The sequence below is a fragment of the Miscanthus floridulus genome, chromosome 1, assembly GCF_019320115.1.
Source record: "Miscanthus floridulus cultivar M001 chromosome 1, ASM1932011v1, whole genome shotgun sequence".
Classification (NCBI taxonomy): Eukaryota; Viridiplantae; Streptophyta; class Magnoliopsida; order Poales; family Poaceae; genus Miscanthus; species Miscanthus floridulus.
In genome coordinates this window covers 201,652,773-201,668,600 of record NC_089580.1, presented here as the reverse complement: position 1 = coordinate 201,668,600, position 15,828 = coordinate 201,652,773, and the positions used below count along the sequence as shown (strand labels likewise).

Here is a 15,828-nt window from a genome sequence, read left to right as displayed (position 1 = left end):
TAGAGCAATAATTTCAGAATGATTAGTAGAGGTCGCTGTCAGAGTCTGCGTAGAAGACTTCCATAAAATAGCTATACCTCCATGTAGGAATACAAATTCTGTTTGGGATTTTCCGTTATGAGGATCAGATAAGTAGCATGCATCAGTATAACCAATCATACTGCGATCATGATTTTTCTTGAAGAATAAACCAAGATTATTTGTGCCATTAAGGTATCTGAGGATACACTTCGCTCCCGTCCAATGACGGTGAGTTGGGTCCGCACTATGCCTAGCTAGTAAGTTCACTGCAAATGTGATATCAGGCCTGGTGTAATTTGTAAGATACATAAGTGCGCTAATGACACTGAGATATGGGATCTCTGGTCCCAACATCTTTTTTTCTAATATCCCGTGGTCTAAAAGGATCTTTTTCTATTTCTAAGGAACGAACAACCATCGGAGTTTTATTAGGGTATGATTTATCTATATTGAATTTCTTCAATATCTTCTGGATATAGGCTGATTGATGCACTAAAATCTCTGAAGGACGGTGCTAGAGTTGTAAGCCTAGGTAATACTTGGTCTTACCCAAATCCTTTATCTCGAATTCCCTCTTTAAATGTTTGCGTGCTTCATCTATATTCTTTGGGCTGCCAATAATATTTAAATCATCAACATATATGGATATAATACAAAATCCCGTTCGAGATTTCTTAATGAAAATACATGAGCAATCATCATTGTTAGAGTATTCTTTCTTTAGAAGGAATTCCCTCAATCAGTTGTATCACGTTCGTCCCGACTGCTTCAAGTCATATAATGACTTTTGTAGTTTTACACAATACATGTTGTGATTTGTGTTTGGATTCAGAATTTGGATTCCATCGGAAACCTTCATGTATATGTCCAAATCAAGTGACCCATATAGATATGTTGTCACCACATCCATCAACTTCATAGATAGATGATTTTGAACTGCCAATGATATTAAGTATTAAAAAGTAATTCCACTCATTACTGGAGAATATGTTTCATTGTAATCAATGCCGGGTCTCTGCGTGAACCCTTGTGCTACTAGCCTCGCTTTATATCTCACAACCTCATTGTTCTTATTCCGTTTTCATACGAAAACCCATTTAAAACCTACAGAAAAGACTTTAGAAGGTGTAGGTATTGCAGATGTGAATACCCCTATTCTAGTGAGCGAAGATATCTCAGCTTGAATTGCTTTTTTCCATTGAGCCCAGTCCGAGCGCTCTTTGCACTCTGCCATGGTCTTAGGATCTGGATCATTGAGACAGATTTCTACAATTGCTGCGGAAAAGTACATATCGACAATAATAGTCTTACGATCGTATGATTCTCCATAATCTATGTAATTGATGGAAATTTTCTTTCACCCCATTACTTGACTCAACATTTCCCAAAACTATAGAGTCAGGGTGTTCCGATATCCCAGGATCAGATTTTGGATGCACCATTGATCCGGGTTGTGGATTTAGTCCTGATATTGGATTTTTATTCACTATTGGGTGACTACCAACTTAAGGTTGGTTTGGATTTACTGATTTGGAGGATTTAGCCCTCGATTTTCTCGGACGCTTACTTATAGCATTATCCTTAGGAGCGGCCGTACTTCTATCCCTCTTCTTTGGAAGTGGGGGTTGAATGGTTTTTATTGGTGCCTCTACTCTTTCGAGTGCATTACGAGCAGGATAAGAGGATTTAGTGACATCCTTATAATCAGTAAATGCTTCTGGATGGTTATTTGCAATATGTTGCAAGTTTATGATTTTCTAAACTTGTTCAGTCTCTAGAGTACGTGAATCTAAGGGGGAATGCCTTGGGCATTTCAGATGATTTCCTAGCATTCGTTTTGGTACTTGAAGTCTCCCCCTAATGCCGGAAAATGGTCCTCATTAAATATGCAGTCAGCGTATTGGGTCGTGAATAAGTCCCTTGTAAGAGGCTCGAGGTACTTGATAATTGATGGAGATTGATATCCCACATAGATACCAAGTTTCCTATGTGGGCCTATAGAGGTACGCTTAGACAGTGAGATCGGTACGTATACAACGCAACCGAATTTTCATAGATGAGAAATATTTGGCATATTTCCACGTACTAATTGCAATAGGGAGACTGCTTGATATGCAGCCGGTCGTAATTGAATTAAGTCAGCAGCATGTAAGACTACATGACCCCCAACATGAAGTTGGTAGGTTGCAATTTTATAATAACGGTCTTGCAATGAGTTTAATTATCTTAATAAGAGATTCTGCTAGACCATTTTATGTATGGACATATGGGACAGAGTGCTGAACTTGAATTCCCAAAGCCATACAATAATTATTGAAAGTCTTTGAGGAAAATTCAGCAGCATTGTCCATTCGAATTGGTTGAATTTGATGTTCAGGATGATGTGCTCTAAATCTAATAACTTGAGCAATATTTTTTGCAAATGCATGGTTACGTGTGGACAAAAGACACACATGAAACTATCTAGTAGATGCATCTATTAGAACCATGAAGTACCTAAACGGTCCAGATGTTGGTTGTATGGGGCCACAAATATCTCCTTGAATGCGTTCAAAAAATTTTAGTGGCTCATTTTGGATCTTAACGGGCGATGGTCGTACGATCAATTTCCCTGTAACGCATGAAGTGCACATAAAATCTGAAGATTTTGGGAATTTAGCAGTATTTAACTCATGACCTTTAGAATTGCTGATAATTTTTCACATCATCCCTATACCAAGATGGCCAAGGCGTTCATGCCAAATTTTGAATGCGTCAACATTCTGAAAAATTATACACAGCATGCGGTAAGGGTTTGATGTATGTGTAGTACAATCCTGACAGAAAAGAGGAAATTTTATCAACAATTCGTTTGCCATATCCACTATTTTTAGTAATGAGGAGTATTTCCTCATTATTGTCATCACGGGTTTCAATATGAAAACCATTTTGACGAATATCTCTATAACTTAATAAGGTACGCTTTTGAATCGGGATACAATAATGCATCCTCAATTATAATTTGGGTACCCATGGAGAGTACAATAGTGGCACGACTAGAGTCAACTATTGTAGCATCGCGCCCGGCGATTGTCAAAACATTTCCTTGTCTTTTTATAAGAGTTTGGAAATATTTTATTTCTCTAAGTATAGAATTAGTGGTACCACTGTCCACTAGGCATAAATCCTCCTCCATCAGATTGACCCCGTAGAAACTATATATAAATAAAGAATTTGATATAAAACTCTTTGATGATATATAGAATACATACTTTATTTATTGAATATCAAATATGTACATTACATTTATTGGATATTCAAACCAAATAGTGATGACATTATTAAATATTTATAACACATAGGACATAAATTATTTTAACTATTATAATCACTAGGACATAAAGACATTAGAATTTAAGGGACTGGAAGCCTATTCAAAGTCTCCAAATATGTCGTTGGATGCATATTCCACGATCATATTCCCCATATCAGCAAGATCCTCGCCTCCTCATATGTTGCTGCTGCTTGGTTCTATTGAAACTTGTTGCGAACAACCAACCTCATTCCTGGTGGTGTCAGGTCGAATGTTGAAGTGGGCTTCATACTTCTATCCTGGTGCAGCACGTCCACGACCCACAGACTTTAAGTAGAGATCAACAAGATGACTTAGGGTACGATATTTCTTTGTAGTATGGCTATAACAACCACACTTCTGACACACAGGTTTATCATTCCTGTGTTTGGAAATGTTCTTACCATTGTTGGAAACACAAGTTTAGGATTTCTTATTGCGTCTGCGTTGTTTTTTATCTTTCTTGAAATTTCCCTGGTGATGGGTCTTAGAAAGTCCACCATCAAATTTGGGTTTATTCTGAGTGTAAGCATGTACTTCAGGCAATGGAGCAGACCCTACGGGGCGCTGCTGATTATTCGAAACCATAAGTTCAGAATATTTTTTGGCCTCAAGTAAAGTTTGTATAAGCTCGGAATAAACCTGGAAACGCCTTTCACGGTATTATTGTTGAAGAATCCTTTCAGAGGGAAGCATAGTAAACAGAGTTTTTCTATTTTATCCGCATCTGTAGGTTCTTTCTCGTAGAATTGCAACTTTGAGCAAATTCTATGAACAACATGGTTGTAATCACTCGTAGTTTTAGAATCTTATAAGCGAAGTTGCGTCCACTCATAGTTGGCCACAGGCAGGACAAGTGCCTTTTGTTGTTCATAGCGTTGCTTAAGAGAATTCCATAGATTTCGTGGGTTCTCTTCCAACAAGTGTTCAGCCTTAAGGTCAGGATGAATATGGCTCCTAATGAGATATAGGGCCGTGTATACATGTTGATCTTCAAGTGGTGCAACATCCTCTTCGGGTGGTAACACAGCTCGATAAAGTCCACGGGATGCAAGACTAACCTTTACGTCCACAGCCCATGTGGGATAATTGTGGTCGTCTAGAGCAAGCAAATCAAACTCTTTGACGGTCATTGATCCTACACGAGGCAAACCATCAAAACATTTTAAATTATTAAAATGTTGTGGTGTGTTGTAATTATAAGATGCAAAATAGAGACAAGATAAATCTTGTATTATTGATGTTGTAAAGATCTCATGTGCATAATGAAATAATGGAGATAGTCACCATAAAAGTGTAGACCTCAAATTGTGCATAGTCTATATTAACAGTAGATGCCAAGTAATTATGCAAGTTGTATAAACACGTCTTAAGGTAGTCATCAAGAATAATGTAGACCTTAGTCAATTCACAAACGAATTGGGTACGCACGTTAAGGATAGTCACTAAGTTGTGGACTTAGTGTAGATTCTATAGTAGCAACTATGGTGCTACCTTGTGTATGGCCAATAGGAATGCGAATTAATGGTAGTCATCTTTATGAAAAAGATATAGACCAAATGTTCTCATTTGTGATGTTGGGTACGCACATTGAGGATAGTCACTAAGTGTTTGCTTAGTGTAGATCTCGCAGTAGCAACAGTGGTGCTACCTTATGTATGGCCAACAAACAAATAGGGAACAAGCGCATTATATAATTGATGAGAAAATATACATAAAATGTCGCATCCATTATTTAAGCGTGTAGTGCTTTAATTCAAAAAAACATAAAAGGGGCTTAAATAAAATGATCGATTGCAAAAGTGATTAATGAATAAATAATTTACAAGATCATGGTCGTAATAACAAGGATATTATTTATTGGATTTGCCATACATACAAAATACTTTGAATAATATCATAAATGGATATTTTACAATGATAAAATATCACAAGTACAACTATAATTAAAGTCAGCGACTAAACATAAGAGTACTTAATTTTACAGCACATAATTATAAGAGACTAATATAGTCATTGACGAATTAATGCTAAAATTAAATAAAAAAAGGAGATAGCCAGGCCATTGGAATGGGATTGAGTCCATTTTCGATTTTGGGCCCAGCTTGGCCCATTCGGGCAGGCACAGGTAGTGGAGGAGGGTAGGGCACCGGCCTTGGGCTGGCCCATTATCACGAGCAGCTCATAAAGGGGGGGGGGTTGGGTGGCAGTTAGGGTTTCAACCAACCCTAACTAATCGCCGCCGCTACCTTGTAAGAAGCAGACGCCGCCGTCGCCGCAAACCACCTCGCCGTCACACTCCACTGCTGAAAGGTCCTAATGGCTAGAGGGGGGGTAAATAGCCTAATAAAAATTTCTACAACAACACTTAACCAAATGGTTAGACAATTATGAGACGAAGCGAGTGTTGCGCTAGTCTACTCAAAATGCAAGCCACCTACCATAATTCTAGTTTAGATAGTGTCAATTCACACAAGAGCAATGACACTACCCTATGTTAGTGTGCTCTCAAAGGCTAACTAAAGAGCCACACCAACTAAGCATGCAAGCTCTCACAACTAGCTACACTAAAGAGCTTGTCAACTAGTTTGCGGTAAAATAAAGAGAGTGATCAAGAGGGTTATACCGCCATGTAGATGAATGAACCAATCAATCACGAAGATGAATAACAATGATGACCAATCACCTCAGAATCAATGATGAACACAATGATTTTTTTCCGAGGTTCACTTGCTTGCCGGCAAGCTAGTCCTCGTTGTGGCGATTCACTCACTTGGAGGTTCACGCGCTAATTGGCTTCACATGCCAAACCCTCAATAGGGTGCCGCACAACCAACACAAGATGAGGATCACACAAGCCACGAGCAATCCACTAGAGTACCTTTTGGTGCTCCACCGGGGAAAGGTCAAGAACCCCTCACAATCACCACGATCGGAGCCGGAGACAATCACCACCTCCGCTCGATGATCCTCGCTGCTCCAAGCCGTCTAGGTGGCGGCAACCACTAAGAGTAACAAGCGAAATCTACAGCAAAACACGATCACTAAGTGCCTCTAGATGCAATCACTCAAGCAATGCACTTGGATCACTCCCAATCTCACTACGATGATGAATCAATGATATAGATGAGTGGGAGTTCTTTGGCTAGGCTCACAAGGTTGCTATGTCAATGAAAATGTGCAAAAGTTATCCCTTGAGCCAGCCATGGGGCTATAAATAGAGCCCTAATCAAATAGAGCCGTTATACCCCTTCACTGGGCAAAACGCGCTCTGACCGGACGCTCCGGTCATACTGACCGGACGCTGGCCCTCAGCGTCTGGTCGCCTGATGGACGCCACGTGTCATCGCCTTCAAACGCTGTTCGTCAGATCCCAACGGTTATGACGCTGACTGAACGCAGCAGCTTCAACTGACCGGACGCTGAACTCCCAGCGTCCGGTCGTTTCTAGTAAGGTACCGACCTCGACCGGACGCGTCCGGTTAAAATTGACCGGACGCTAGAACCTCAGCGTCCGGTCGAGTACAGTAAGGGTCGAAACCTGGTTTTCCTCGACCGGACGCGTCCGGTCCACCTCGACCAGACACAGCAGCGTCCGGTGCTAAACCCTAGCCACCGTACCGACAGTCAACGCGACCGGACGTAGGCAGTCAGCGTCCGGTGCTTCTGGATTCAGCGTCCGGTCACTGGACCGACGCTGGCATCAGCTTTGTTCTCACTTCTATCTTCTCCACCCTTGCTCCAATGTGCCAACCACCAAGAATTTGCATCCAGCGCAATAGAAAATAGGCATTTCATTTTCCCGAAAGCGCCGAATCCCGCCGAGCTTGCTCGGCGGGAGGAAGAGAGGGACCCAAACCCATCTCAACCCTGCACACACCTTGTGCACATGTGTTAGCATATTTTCACAAATATTATCAAGGGTGTTAGCACTCCACTAGATCCTAAATGCATATGCAATGAGTTAGAGCATCTAGTGGCACTTTGATAACCGCATTCCGATACGAGTTTCACCCCTCTTAATAGTACGGCTATCAAACCTAAATGTGATCACACTCTCTAAGTGTCTTGATCACTAAAACAAAATAACTCCTATGGTTTATACCTTTGCCTTGAGCTTTTTGTTTTTCTCTTTCTTCATTTCAAGTTTAAGCCCTTGATCATCGCCATGCCATCACCATTGTCATGCTATGATCTTCATTAGCTTCTTCTACTTGAAGTGTGCTACCTAGGGTTTCATCAATTTACCAAAACCAAACTAGAGCTTTCAACTGCGCCACCGCTGCCGTCGGTCTTCAGTTCGAGGACTCCCCCTTATCGGGAGAGTAGAAGCCGCTGCCGCCGCTAGCCATGTTGAGCACCTCCGCCGATGGGAGGCCGAGCACGACCAGGTTCCAAGTCCCCCGGCGGGATCCCCGGGCGTCTGTCCACGGCGGTCACCCTGCGACCGAGGCGGCGGTGAATCGTTGGGGGCATGGTGGCGCTGCCCTCAGCAGAAGTTGGAGGAGCCGCCGAGAGAGCCTGCTCTTTCATGCGGGCCACAGCCTCCGCGCGGGTCACGAGCGGAGGAGCCGAGGGTGGGGTCACCGTCGGAGGAGGAGCCAAGGGGCCCGCACGTGCCGGAGGCAGAGCTGAGGGTCCGACCCTGTCGAGGAAGAAGTACGGCGAGACGCCAGACCTCGCCGCGCCGTTGAAGATGTCGCCGATGTCGAGGCCGGTCACCACATCCCCCTCTTCCTCAATCTTCACGGTGTCAAGCGCAGGAGCAGCCCGCGTGTTCAGAAACCACGGATCGAGCGGGGGGATGCCGTTGCCTGTCGTCACTAGAGTCGGAGAGGCTGGTGTGGGCGTCGGCAGCGAGTATGAGTACTCAAGCGTGTGTGGGATCGAGGTGAACTCCTTGCATAAGTCGCACTAGAAGCGAGGCGGTGACAGTGCCGGCGACATCGGCTCCATGGGGACGTACGCGGGTATCACGACGGGCTCGACAACCACTTCATCAACGGGCGGCGCCGGGGCTTCAACCGCTGGAGGCGCAGCGTTGCTGGGGCCGGCACCGTCCAAGCCAAGGCGAGGAGATGGTGGCTGGTTCTGCAGATGAAGGTTGCGCGGAGGAGAAGCATGGCGGCCACGAATAGGAGTCCATCGACGGCGAGGAACTGCATTGGAACGAAAGCCACGAATAGCGGAGTCGAAGAGGCGGCCGAAAGGACCATGGCCATGTCCATGGGCAATGTTGCGGCGAACACGAGGCCCAAGGCGCTCGAAGACGCTGCGGCGTTGTCCATGGTGGCCGTGGTGGCGGATCGGGCCACGACGAACTCCACCGACGCGGCGAAGGGCGAAGAACAGTTGACGAACAACATGCGACGGTAAGTCAATCCTTGCCATGCTTACCGATGGGGGTTCAGAGGCATGTGCCTCTGTCGTCGTCGTTCTCTTGTCCAGTAGAGCAAAAGTGCTGATAACGTGTTGAAAGTAGATGGAATGAACAATGATTTGGGAACAACTATTGCTTTCATTGATCTCTTATATACACACACACACATATATATATATATATATATATATATATATATATATATATATATATATATATATATATATATATATATATATATAAGTGAAGGATCGCGTCGTACGGACGTGACTGTTCGGGAAAATGTAACTGTTCACTAAAATAATCTACTACCGAAGGGACATGCTCCTTCGTAGCGTTAACTGCTATACTAATTAACCGCTAGTTCTATTTATCTGTTGATGAGATCAATGGTGTCTGTCAGGAACAGACATCGTTTCGTAACACAGCTGAAACGATCGTAGATTATTACTGCTGGCTAGTTTCGTGTGAAAGAAAAATATTGTTCTGCCTTGTATCATCACTCTTTTGTCATACTACTACAAGAGCATCGATGGACCCCGAAGCTGCGCTGACGAGTGTAGTGGACTCTGCCTCCGGCGCCCTCCGCAGCAGGACGATGGTGCCGTCGGCGATGCTCAAGCCGGCGTATTCCAAGCTGTGGCGGCGCTCGCGCTCCTCTTCTCCAAGACTCCGGAAGGTATCTTCTCCCACCACGGCAAGGCGTCCGTTTTCGTGTACTACATCGTCCTCGTTGCCGGGGCGATCACCGGCTCCGCAACGGCCTCTGCTTCTTTCTGGGTTGCACGCCGCCTGGACGGTCGACACGTCGATGGACACAGCAAAATTTTACCTTGCAGCGCATAATTTGTCATAAAATATGTTTAGTTTGTTTGATGACTAAGAGCGGTGCATAAACATATATATTATACAATCTGCACTGCTATGTTTTTTTAGCAGCTGTCGGCCATGGTAGAAGATGTAATGGTCCTAGACTCCTAGGGCACTATTAGTAGTCCTTAAACTTGCCCTTGACATCATCCGATCAGCAAGAAACAATCTCTTAAAAAAACACTCAATTCGAGTACGCAAACCACTCTGAGGCTTCACATATGGATGTCACGTGGCTTCAAAGGAACTGAGACAGTTCGAGACAGTTTCACGTTGCCATCGTCGCCATGTACTCGCAAACCTGATGAAATATAAGGCTTACTGTTAACGGATAATTCAGCACGAACGAAATCTGATATCTGGAAGTTCTGACAACAGTAATATGTGCTACATTTAATGCTATAAAGTTACTCTAGTACCAAAGCGAGGCTACAAAGCATGTTCCAATAGAAAAGGCTTTGCCTAAAAATGTTTATATGTGATGCCACACTGGAGGGTCGCTCTTCAAAGTATATATGGCACATTACAAAAAGTACTTATGAATTAGTTCCTTTTAAACCTAACAGAAAGCAGCGCTACGTGGAGGTTCGGAACGCTGGCGGGTTTAATCAGAGAGGCATATTTTCATAATACATGTTCTGTGGGACAATGGTACTTCAGCATGTAGATGTCTAAGGCCCAGTTTAGTTCCCCAAAAATTTTACCAATTTTTTCACATTTCCCATCACATCGAATCTTTGGACGCATGCATGAAGCATTAAATATAAATAAAAAATAAAACTAATTACACAGTTTAGACGAAATCCACAAGACGAATCTTTTAAGCCTAATTAGACTATGATGGAACACTAATTGCCAAATAACAACGAAAACGCTACAGTTGCATTTCCCAAAATTTTTCGGTAACCAAACAAGGCCTAAGTTTACCTGATCATAAGTTGTCGGCCATCTTCTGACTACAACTAAGCAAATGGCAGAAGTATCTGCAGGAGCACGTGGGTCTAGAAAGATAGTACGAACCTATGTACAAAAAGCATACATATTTGGGCTGTGTTTAGGCCACGAATTTTGACAGTTTGACTACTGTAGCACTTTCATTTTTATTTGACGATTAGTGTTCAATCATGGACTAATTAGGCTCAAAACGTTCGTCTCATAATTTCCAACCAAACTGTGCAATTAGTTTTTTTTCATCTACATTTAATGCTCCATACACGTAATGCAAGATTCGATGTGATAGCTACTGTAGCACTTTTTGAGAAACTTTTTTGGAACTAAACAAGCACTTGGACTGCATTTTTATTGTTAACAAATCCGAACTTGACTATGCGATTCTTTTTCATGCAAGGAGCAACGGGCAGAAAGGATGGCAATCTATTGTGAAACCAAATTAGCCACGACTATCCAAATAATGGAGAATAAACATTAGCACAACAAATCTAATACCTAGTCCATTGGCTTATTCTCCTACAAATCATGGAAGGAACAAGTGAAAAGCATAATACATTGACGTTTATGTTAAAGAACCATTCAGCTGAAACTTCTCTAAAAATTATGGAACTTCTCAAAGCCTATGGTGCGTAGCCTTTGCATGCTTAAGAAAAACAGCTATCCATAAAACAAAGAATTGGTCCAGCTGTTTGCTCCAATATTTCCAACTGTGCAGCTAAGTAATTAATCTTCATATATATATGGTGCAATAGGTGGCATCAAATTTGGTCAAATTAAACTTTGGAGTACAGGAGGCACTGAAGGTAATGTTCACTTGACTGACCATGAAGCTGGCTATGGTTTGCTCTGGCGACATGGTTCAATGAGGTTTTCCTTCTGTTGCCTACTATCATGTGATAGTAAAATTCAATCCTGACTTTATATTTGTATGTGTGGGTGCGTGTACAAACACGAAGCATATAGGAGCATCTAAATATGACATATTAGACAAAATTATGAAGAGTTTCAATCAACAATGTCTACCTTTCCAAAAGGATGCATGGAGGAAGGCAAAAGAGTTTTCCCAAGCTTACATTGCCTGAAACAAATCAGTATAAGATGTATAGCATATCTGCACGTAGAAGATGATCTGCAATCTGCAAATTGCTCACACAACAAAGATGATAGGCAAATTAAATCCTCGAGTAATTAGAGTTTAGATTTGCAAAACTATACACATGTGTTGGAGTCAGGTCCAGCTACCATTGCATATGAAATACAGGTTAGGAAAACGACAGTAAGTACTTGACACATCTAATATGGGCATTCCATCGGCAACATGGTATGCAACTCCTGTAGAGCCGTTCACATCTCGCTGCAAATACAAGACGTGAAAAAAGTGTGGAACTAAGAGTAAAAGAGGACCAGTACACGCGTGATGCTAAATCAGATCATCAGAGCCAGAAGCGTGTAATGGTAGATTAAGCCGTGAATGAAACATAATTGGCAGGATGAAAATACAGATAAAAAAAAGTTCCATTTAACACTGTAGAACAGGAAGGGATAGAGCCAAGGAAAGGCAGTAGTGTCATAGTTCTTAATAACGGTGATTTATCCAAATCAGCCTACGATTTTGCAGCTTGAAAAAGATGACGTAGAGCAAACAATTAACATTTTTCCTAGGTTGGCTCAAAATATAATTATTACTGTAGAGCAAGAGGACACAAAAGGTAAACAATGATCCACTATCTCTGTTTTCCTCTGTTTTTCGCTTTCCTAAGCAACAGGTTCCAATCTATGGCTGGCAGAGTTACCTGGTGTTAGCTCTTGGAATGCAACTGAATGGACCTTGTAGACACAACTATGACTCTCAGAATCATAGGCACAATGAACAGAAAGTAAATATACATATTTCCTCCAACCTAGCAAATGGACATAGCTAAAATATAAGAAATATCATTAAGCGGACTTATAGATAGTGAATCTATGGGATTCAATATATAACAGGGCAAATGCTATTTGATATTTGATATGGATTGTTAATCTTATCTTATAATATTTGAATGTAGATAGGAATAATCTCAGAAGAGCTGATGGTGCGCAGCTGACATTACCGGTCAATATTCTGTTGCCTGGATTTCCACCAAAATAATGAAATAGCTAAGAACTGACTAATCATTAGCTTTGAGTATGTAAATGATATTTTATGAAACATGTACAATGACTTTAGCCTGCCCATTCAATTGGAAAACCACATCCAGTGTTTGGACATAGATATGAGTCTGCATCAGCAGGAAAAAGAATGAGCAGAGCAACCTCTTATTATCGAAAGGAAGACAAGATGCAAAGCACCAGACTTTTGTAATGACCATGAAGCATGGCCTAGAAAATGAGCCGGAGCGTTCGCTGGAAGATTACCATGCAACTTTATACGCACGCACATGTGAACTACGCAACAATATTCAGGTAATAGATTCATAGAAGCACTCACCTTTCAGAGAAACCATGCATAAGCAACACTTTTCTGAAAAAGGGACCCTACAGGCTACAGCAAGGAAACAATTCAGTGTTGTTTGAAAATCTATCCTTAGAAGATGACGTTGCAATGTATACAGCATGGTTGAACTATCATTTACTTTTATAAATAGTTTTCTCATGAACATAACTCAAAGAGGTGTCCCGGTGTTACGTATAGACAAACAAGCGGAGCAAAATTGAAAGTATAGAAGAATCGTTGTGCCATCATATGTTCCAACTAGAAAACACACAAATTATAACAAGACAATTAAACAGTAATGATTGTTCGAATAAATTTAATGTAACATGCCACAATAGGATAAAATAACTTGCAACAAAAGATAAACACTTCTATAAAAAAATATATATATATACCAATATCACAGTATGGCTTATAGAACAAGGTAACCAGAAAAAGGTTGTATCTAGTTTCTATTTATTTGGAGAGAAAAATATACTTATGTCACCATCTCGATAGAAAAACAAAAAGGTAACCAAAGACTAAAAAATAGGCATTTCCACCAAACAAAGTTATTGTATCTACAAGAGCAACATGAAAAAGCCATGATGCAGAGTTGTTCAACTAGAGAAAAAAAATATATAGAGCACAAAAGTAAAACTCTAGCTACAAGCATATGAAAGGACATAGGCAAGGAAAATATACACTTGTATAATTTCAATTTAGCATGCCCTACTGTATAAGCCAGCATGACACAAGTAGAGAGAAGCTAACAACTAAAGTAATATAAGATGATTATAAACAAGCACATTGGACAGAGGAAAAATTGAACCAAATAAAAATATACAGTTAATAGTACTGAATTTTAGTTTAGGACAGCAGCAAGTCAGCATTCAGCAACCATTGAATGTAGCCAGGAATAGCAAACTACAGCTATCTGTTTGGGAACAGCAAAGCAAAATGTACAAACTGTTGACTGAGATGAGCAGTTCACTGAAAATGGGTTTAATCTGAATTTTTAGAAGCAATAGAGCAGGTTTTTTTTTTTTGGAAATGCAGGAGAGCTGCGCTTCTTTGCATTATAGAGAGAAAAAGATCCCCATACATCAACCCCACTCATATGGGGATCAGGTATAACTACTAAATCGACCAAGTAGCAAGGACTTATTAACGCTGCAAATAATTCTTGCAACTCTGGCACTACAACAGATCCCCATGCTTATTCTGAAAGAGAAGCTGTGAAAACCTTGACGGGTTTCAGGAACAGCAGAGAGCACAGGCAAACCTTGACGGGTGCTCGCTCGGGAAGGGAACCACCGCTCGCCGGCTGGGGTTCCGACAGGGAGGCGGAACCGTCGCCCCCCAGCGCTGCGCTGCCTGAAGGAGAGGATGAATCGTCGGGTGCTCGCTCGGGAAGGGAAGGGAAGGGAGGCTCGCCGGCTGGGGTTCCACGGGAGGAGGAACCGTCGCCCCCAGCGGCAGCGCTGCCCGAAGAAGAGGATGAATCGTCGGGTGCTCGCTCGGGAAGGGAAGGGAGGCCGCAGGCCGCAGCGAGTTGGATGGGCGCGCGTCTGCTGGGCCGGCCATGTATCCCATTATGAGCCCATGATCATGGGCCAGCCATGCACGGACAACAGTATTTTTGTGTTTTCGTGTTGGATTGCCATGAGCCCATGATGAGTGCCGTGTTGAATTGAGCCCACCGCTCTTCTGCCACTCGAATCCGCCAGTTCGCCGAAACGGATCTGATCGGATGGGACGTCGGCCAGTGCTAGAGACGCGCGCGCGACCACGAGAAGGACGCGACGGCATCACTTGCCACAACCGTCAAAAGCATGGTCGGCCGCCGTACGTGCCGGTGTTGGCACGTCCTTGTTTTGAACAATGAACCTTCTCCCAGATCTTGTCCGTGTGACCGTGTCTCTCTTGGTTGCTGGCCTTGGATTGGTTTCGCTGTCCCACGTCAGGATGAGAATCTCTAACGCTTAGCAGTGGGCCGTAATGCAGTGTACTGGCCTACTAGTGGCCAATGCACACATGCACCACCCAACTGTACTGTGTACTGTGACTGTACTTCACCTTCTTCCACGTACGTTTCCGTCCCGTCCACCAACACGTTTCGCCATGCATGCATGACGGGCTCCAGCGAGCACGAACAACGACAAAGAAGACCACTGGCGCCTGGCGGATGCGCGCGCGGCGCTACTCGTCGTGACGCCGCCGCTGGCTGCCGTCCGGCCTGCGCGCTTGCACGTGGACGCGGTCCCGGGCACGGGCAGGCTCCCATGCGCTCCAGTCCCCATGCAGGATTGCAGGCTGCCTCGCTGGCCGGCGCCCGCGCGTGGCGGCAGCCGGCAGCGGCCGCCCAACCACCTCCAGTCGGCGGATCGTACGGCGCGGACGGAGCCGCTGCTGTAGCCGGAGGTGGGCCCGGAGAGCAGAGCCCCGTTTCGTACGAGCGTACGTACCCGGCCGTGGTACTTGGGTCCGGCTCGCTCCCAGCCAGCCCGCAGCAGAGCTAGCGCTGGTCCGCTCTGGACGGGGCCTGGATCCCATCTGGACGGCGACCTGCAGTGGCGGACCCAAAATTTGGGAAAGACTAGGGCCAAAATTTAGTAGCGAAAAATACACCATATACGCCACATATTGAAAGATATCTAATGTCAATGAAGGTTTTAAAATTTATAAGTTGCTTGAACTATGTGTGTTTAATAGTGCCATACAATTGTTAAGAATATAACATGGATGGAACAAACAAATATAAGTACGAAGTGAACATTTGATTATTCGCATCTTACGTCTTCAGCAACAACAGGATGG

At 43.2% G+C, this 15,828-nt stretch overlaps 1 protein-coding gene across 4 annotated transcripts in view; it reads right to left on the bottom strand.

The window, feature by feature from the left end:
* LOC136450571 (uncharacterized) overlaps window positions 1-14,542 on the bottom strand; it is a 31,775-nt gene extending 17,233 nt beyond the window's left edge. Inside the window, exons 1-4 of one of the 4 annotated variants that reach the window (XM_066451136.1) lie at window positions 14,294-14,542; window positions 13,024-13,077; window positions 12,347-12,454; window positions 11,577-11,631 (exon numbers count right to left, since the gene is read on the bottom strand). In XM_066451136.1, the coding sequence (XP_066307233.1) occupies window positions 11,577-11,631; window positions 12,347-12,454; window positions 13,024-13,039 (179 nt within the window). In that variant the 5' untranslated portion in view covers window positions 13,040-13,077; window positions 14,294-14,542. Of the gene's footprint in view, window positions 1-11,576; window positions 11,632-12,346; window positions 12,455-13,023 lie in introns of all 4 variants that reach the window. The other 3 variants (XM_066451109.1, XM_066451143.1, XM_066451125.1) reach the window with 3 other exon arrangements.
* Window positions 14,543-15,828: the final 1,286 nt, after the last annotated feature.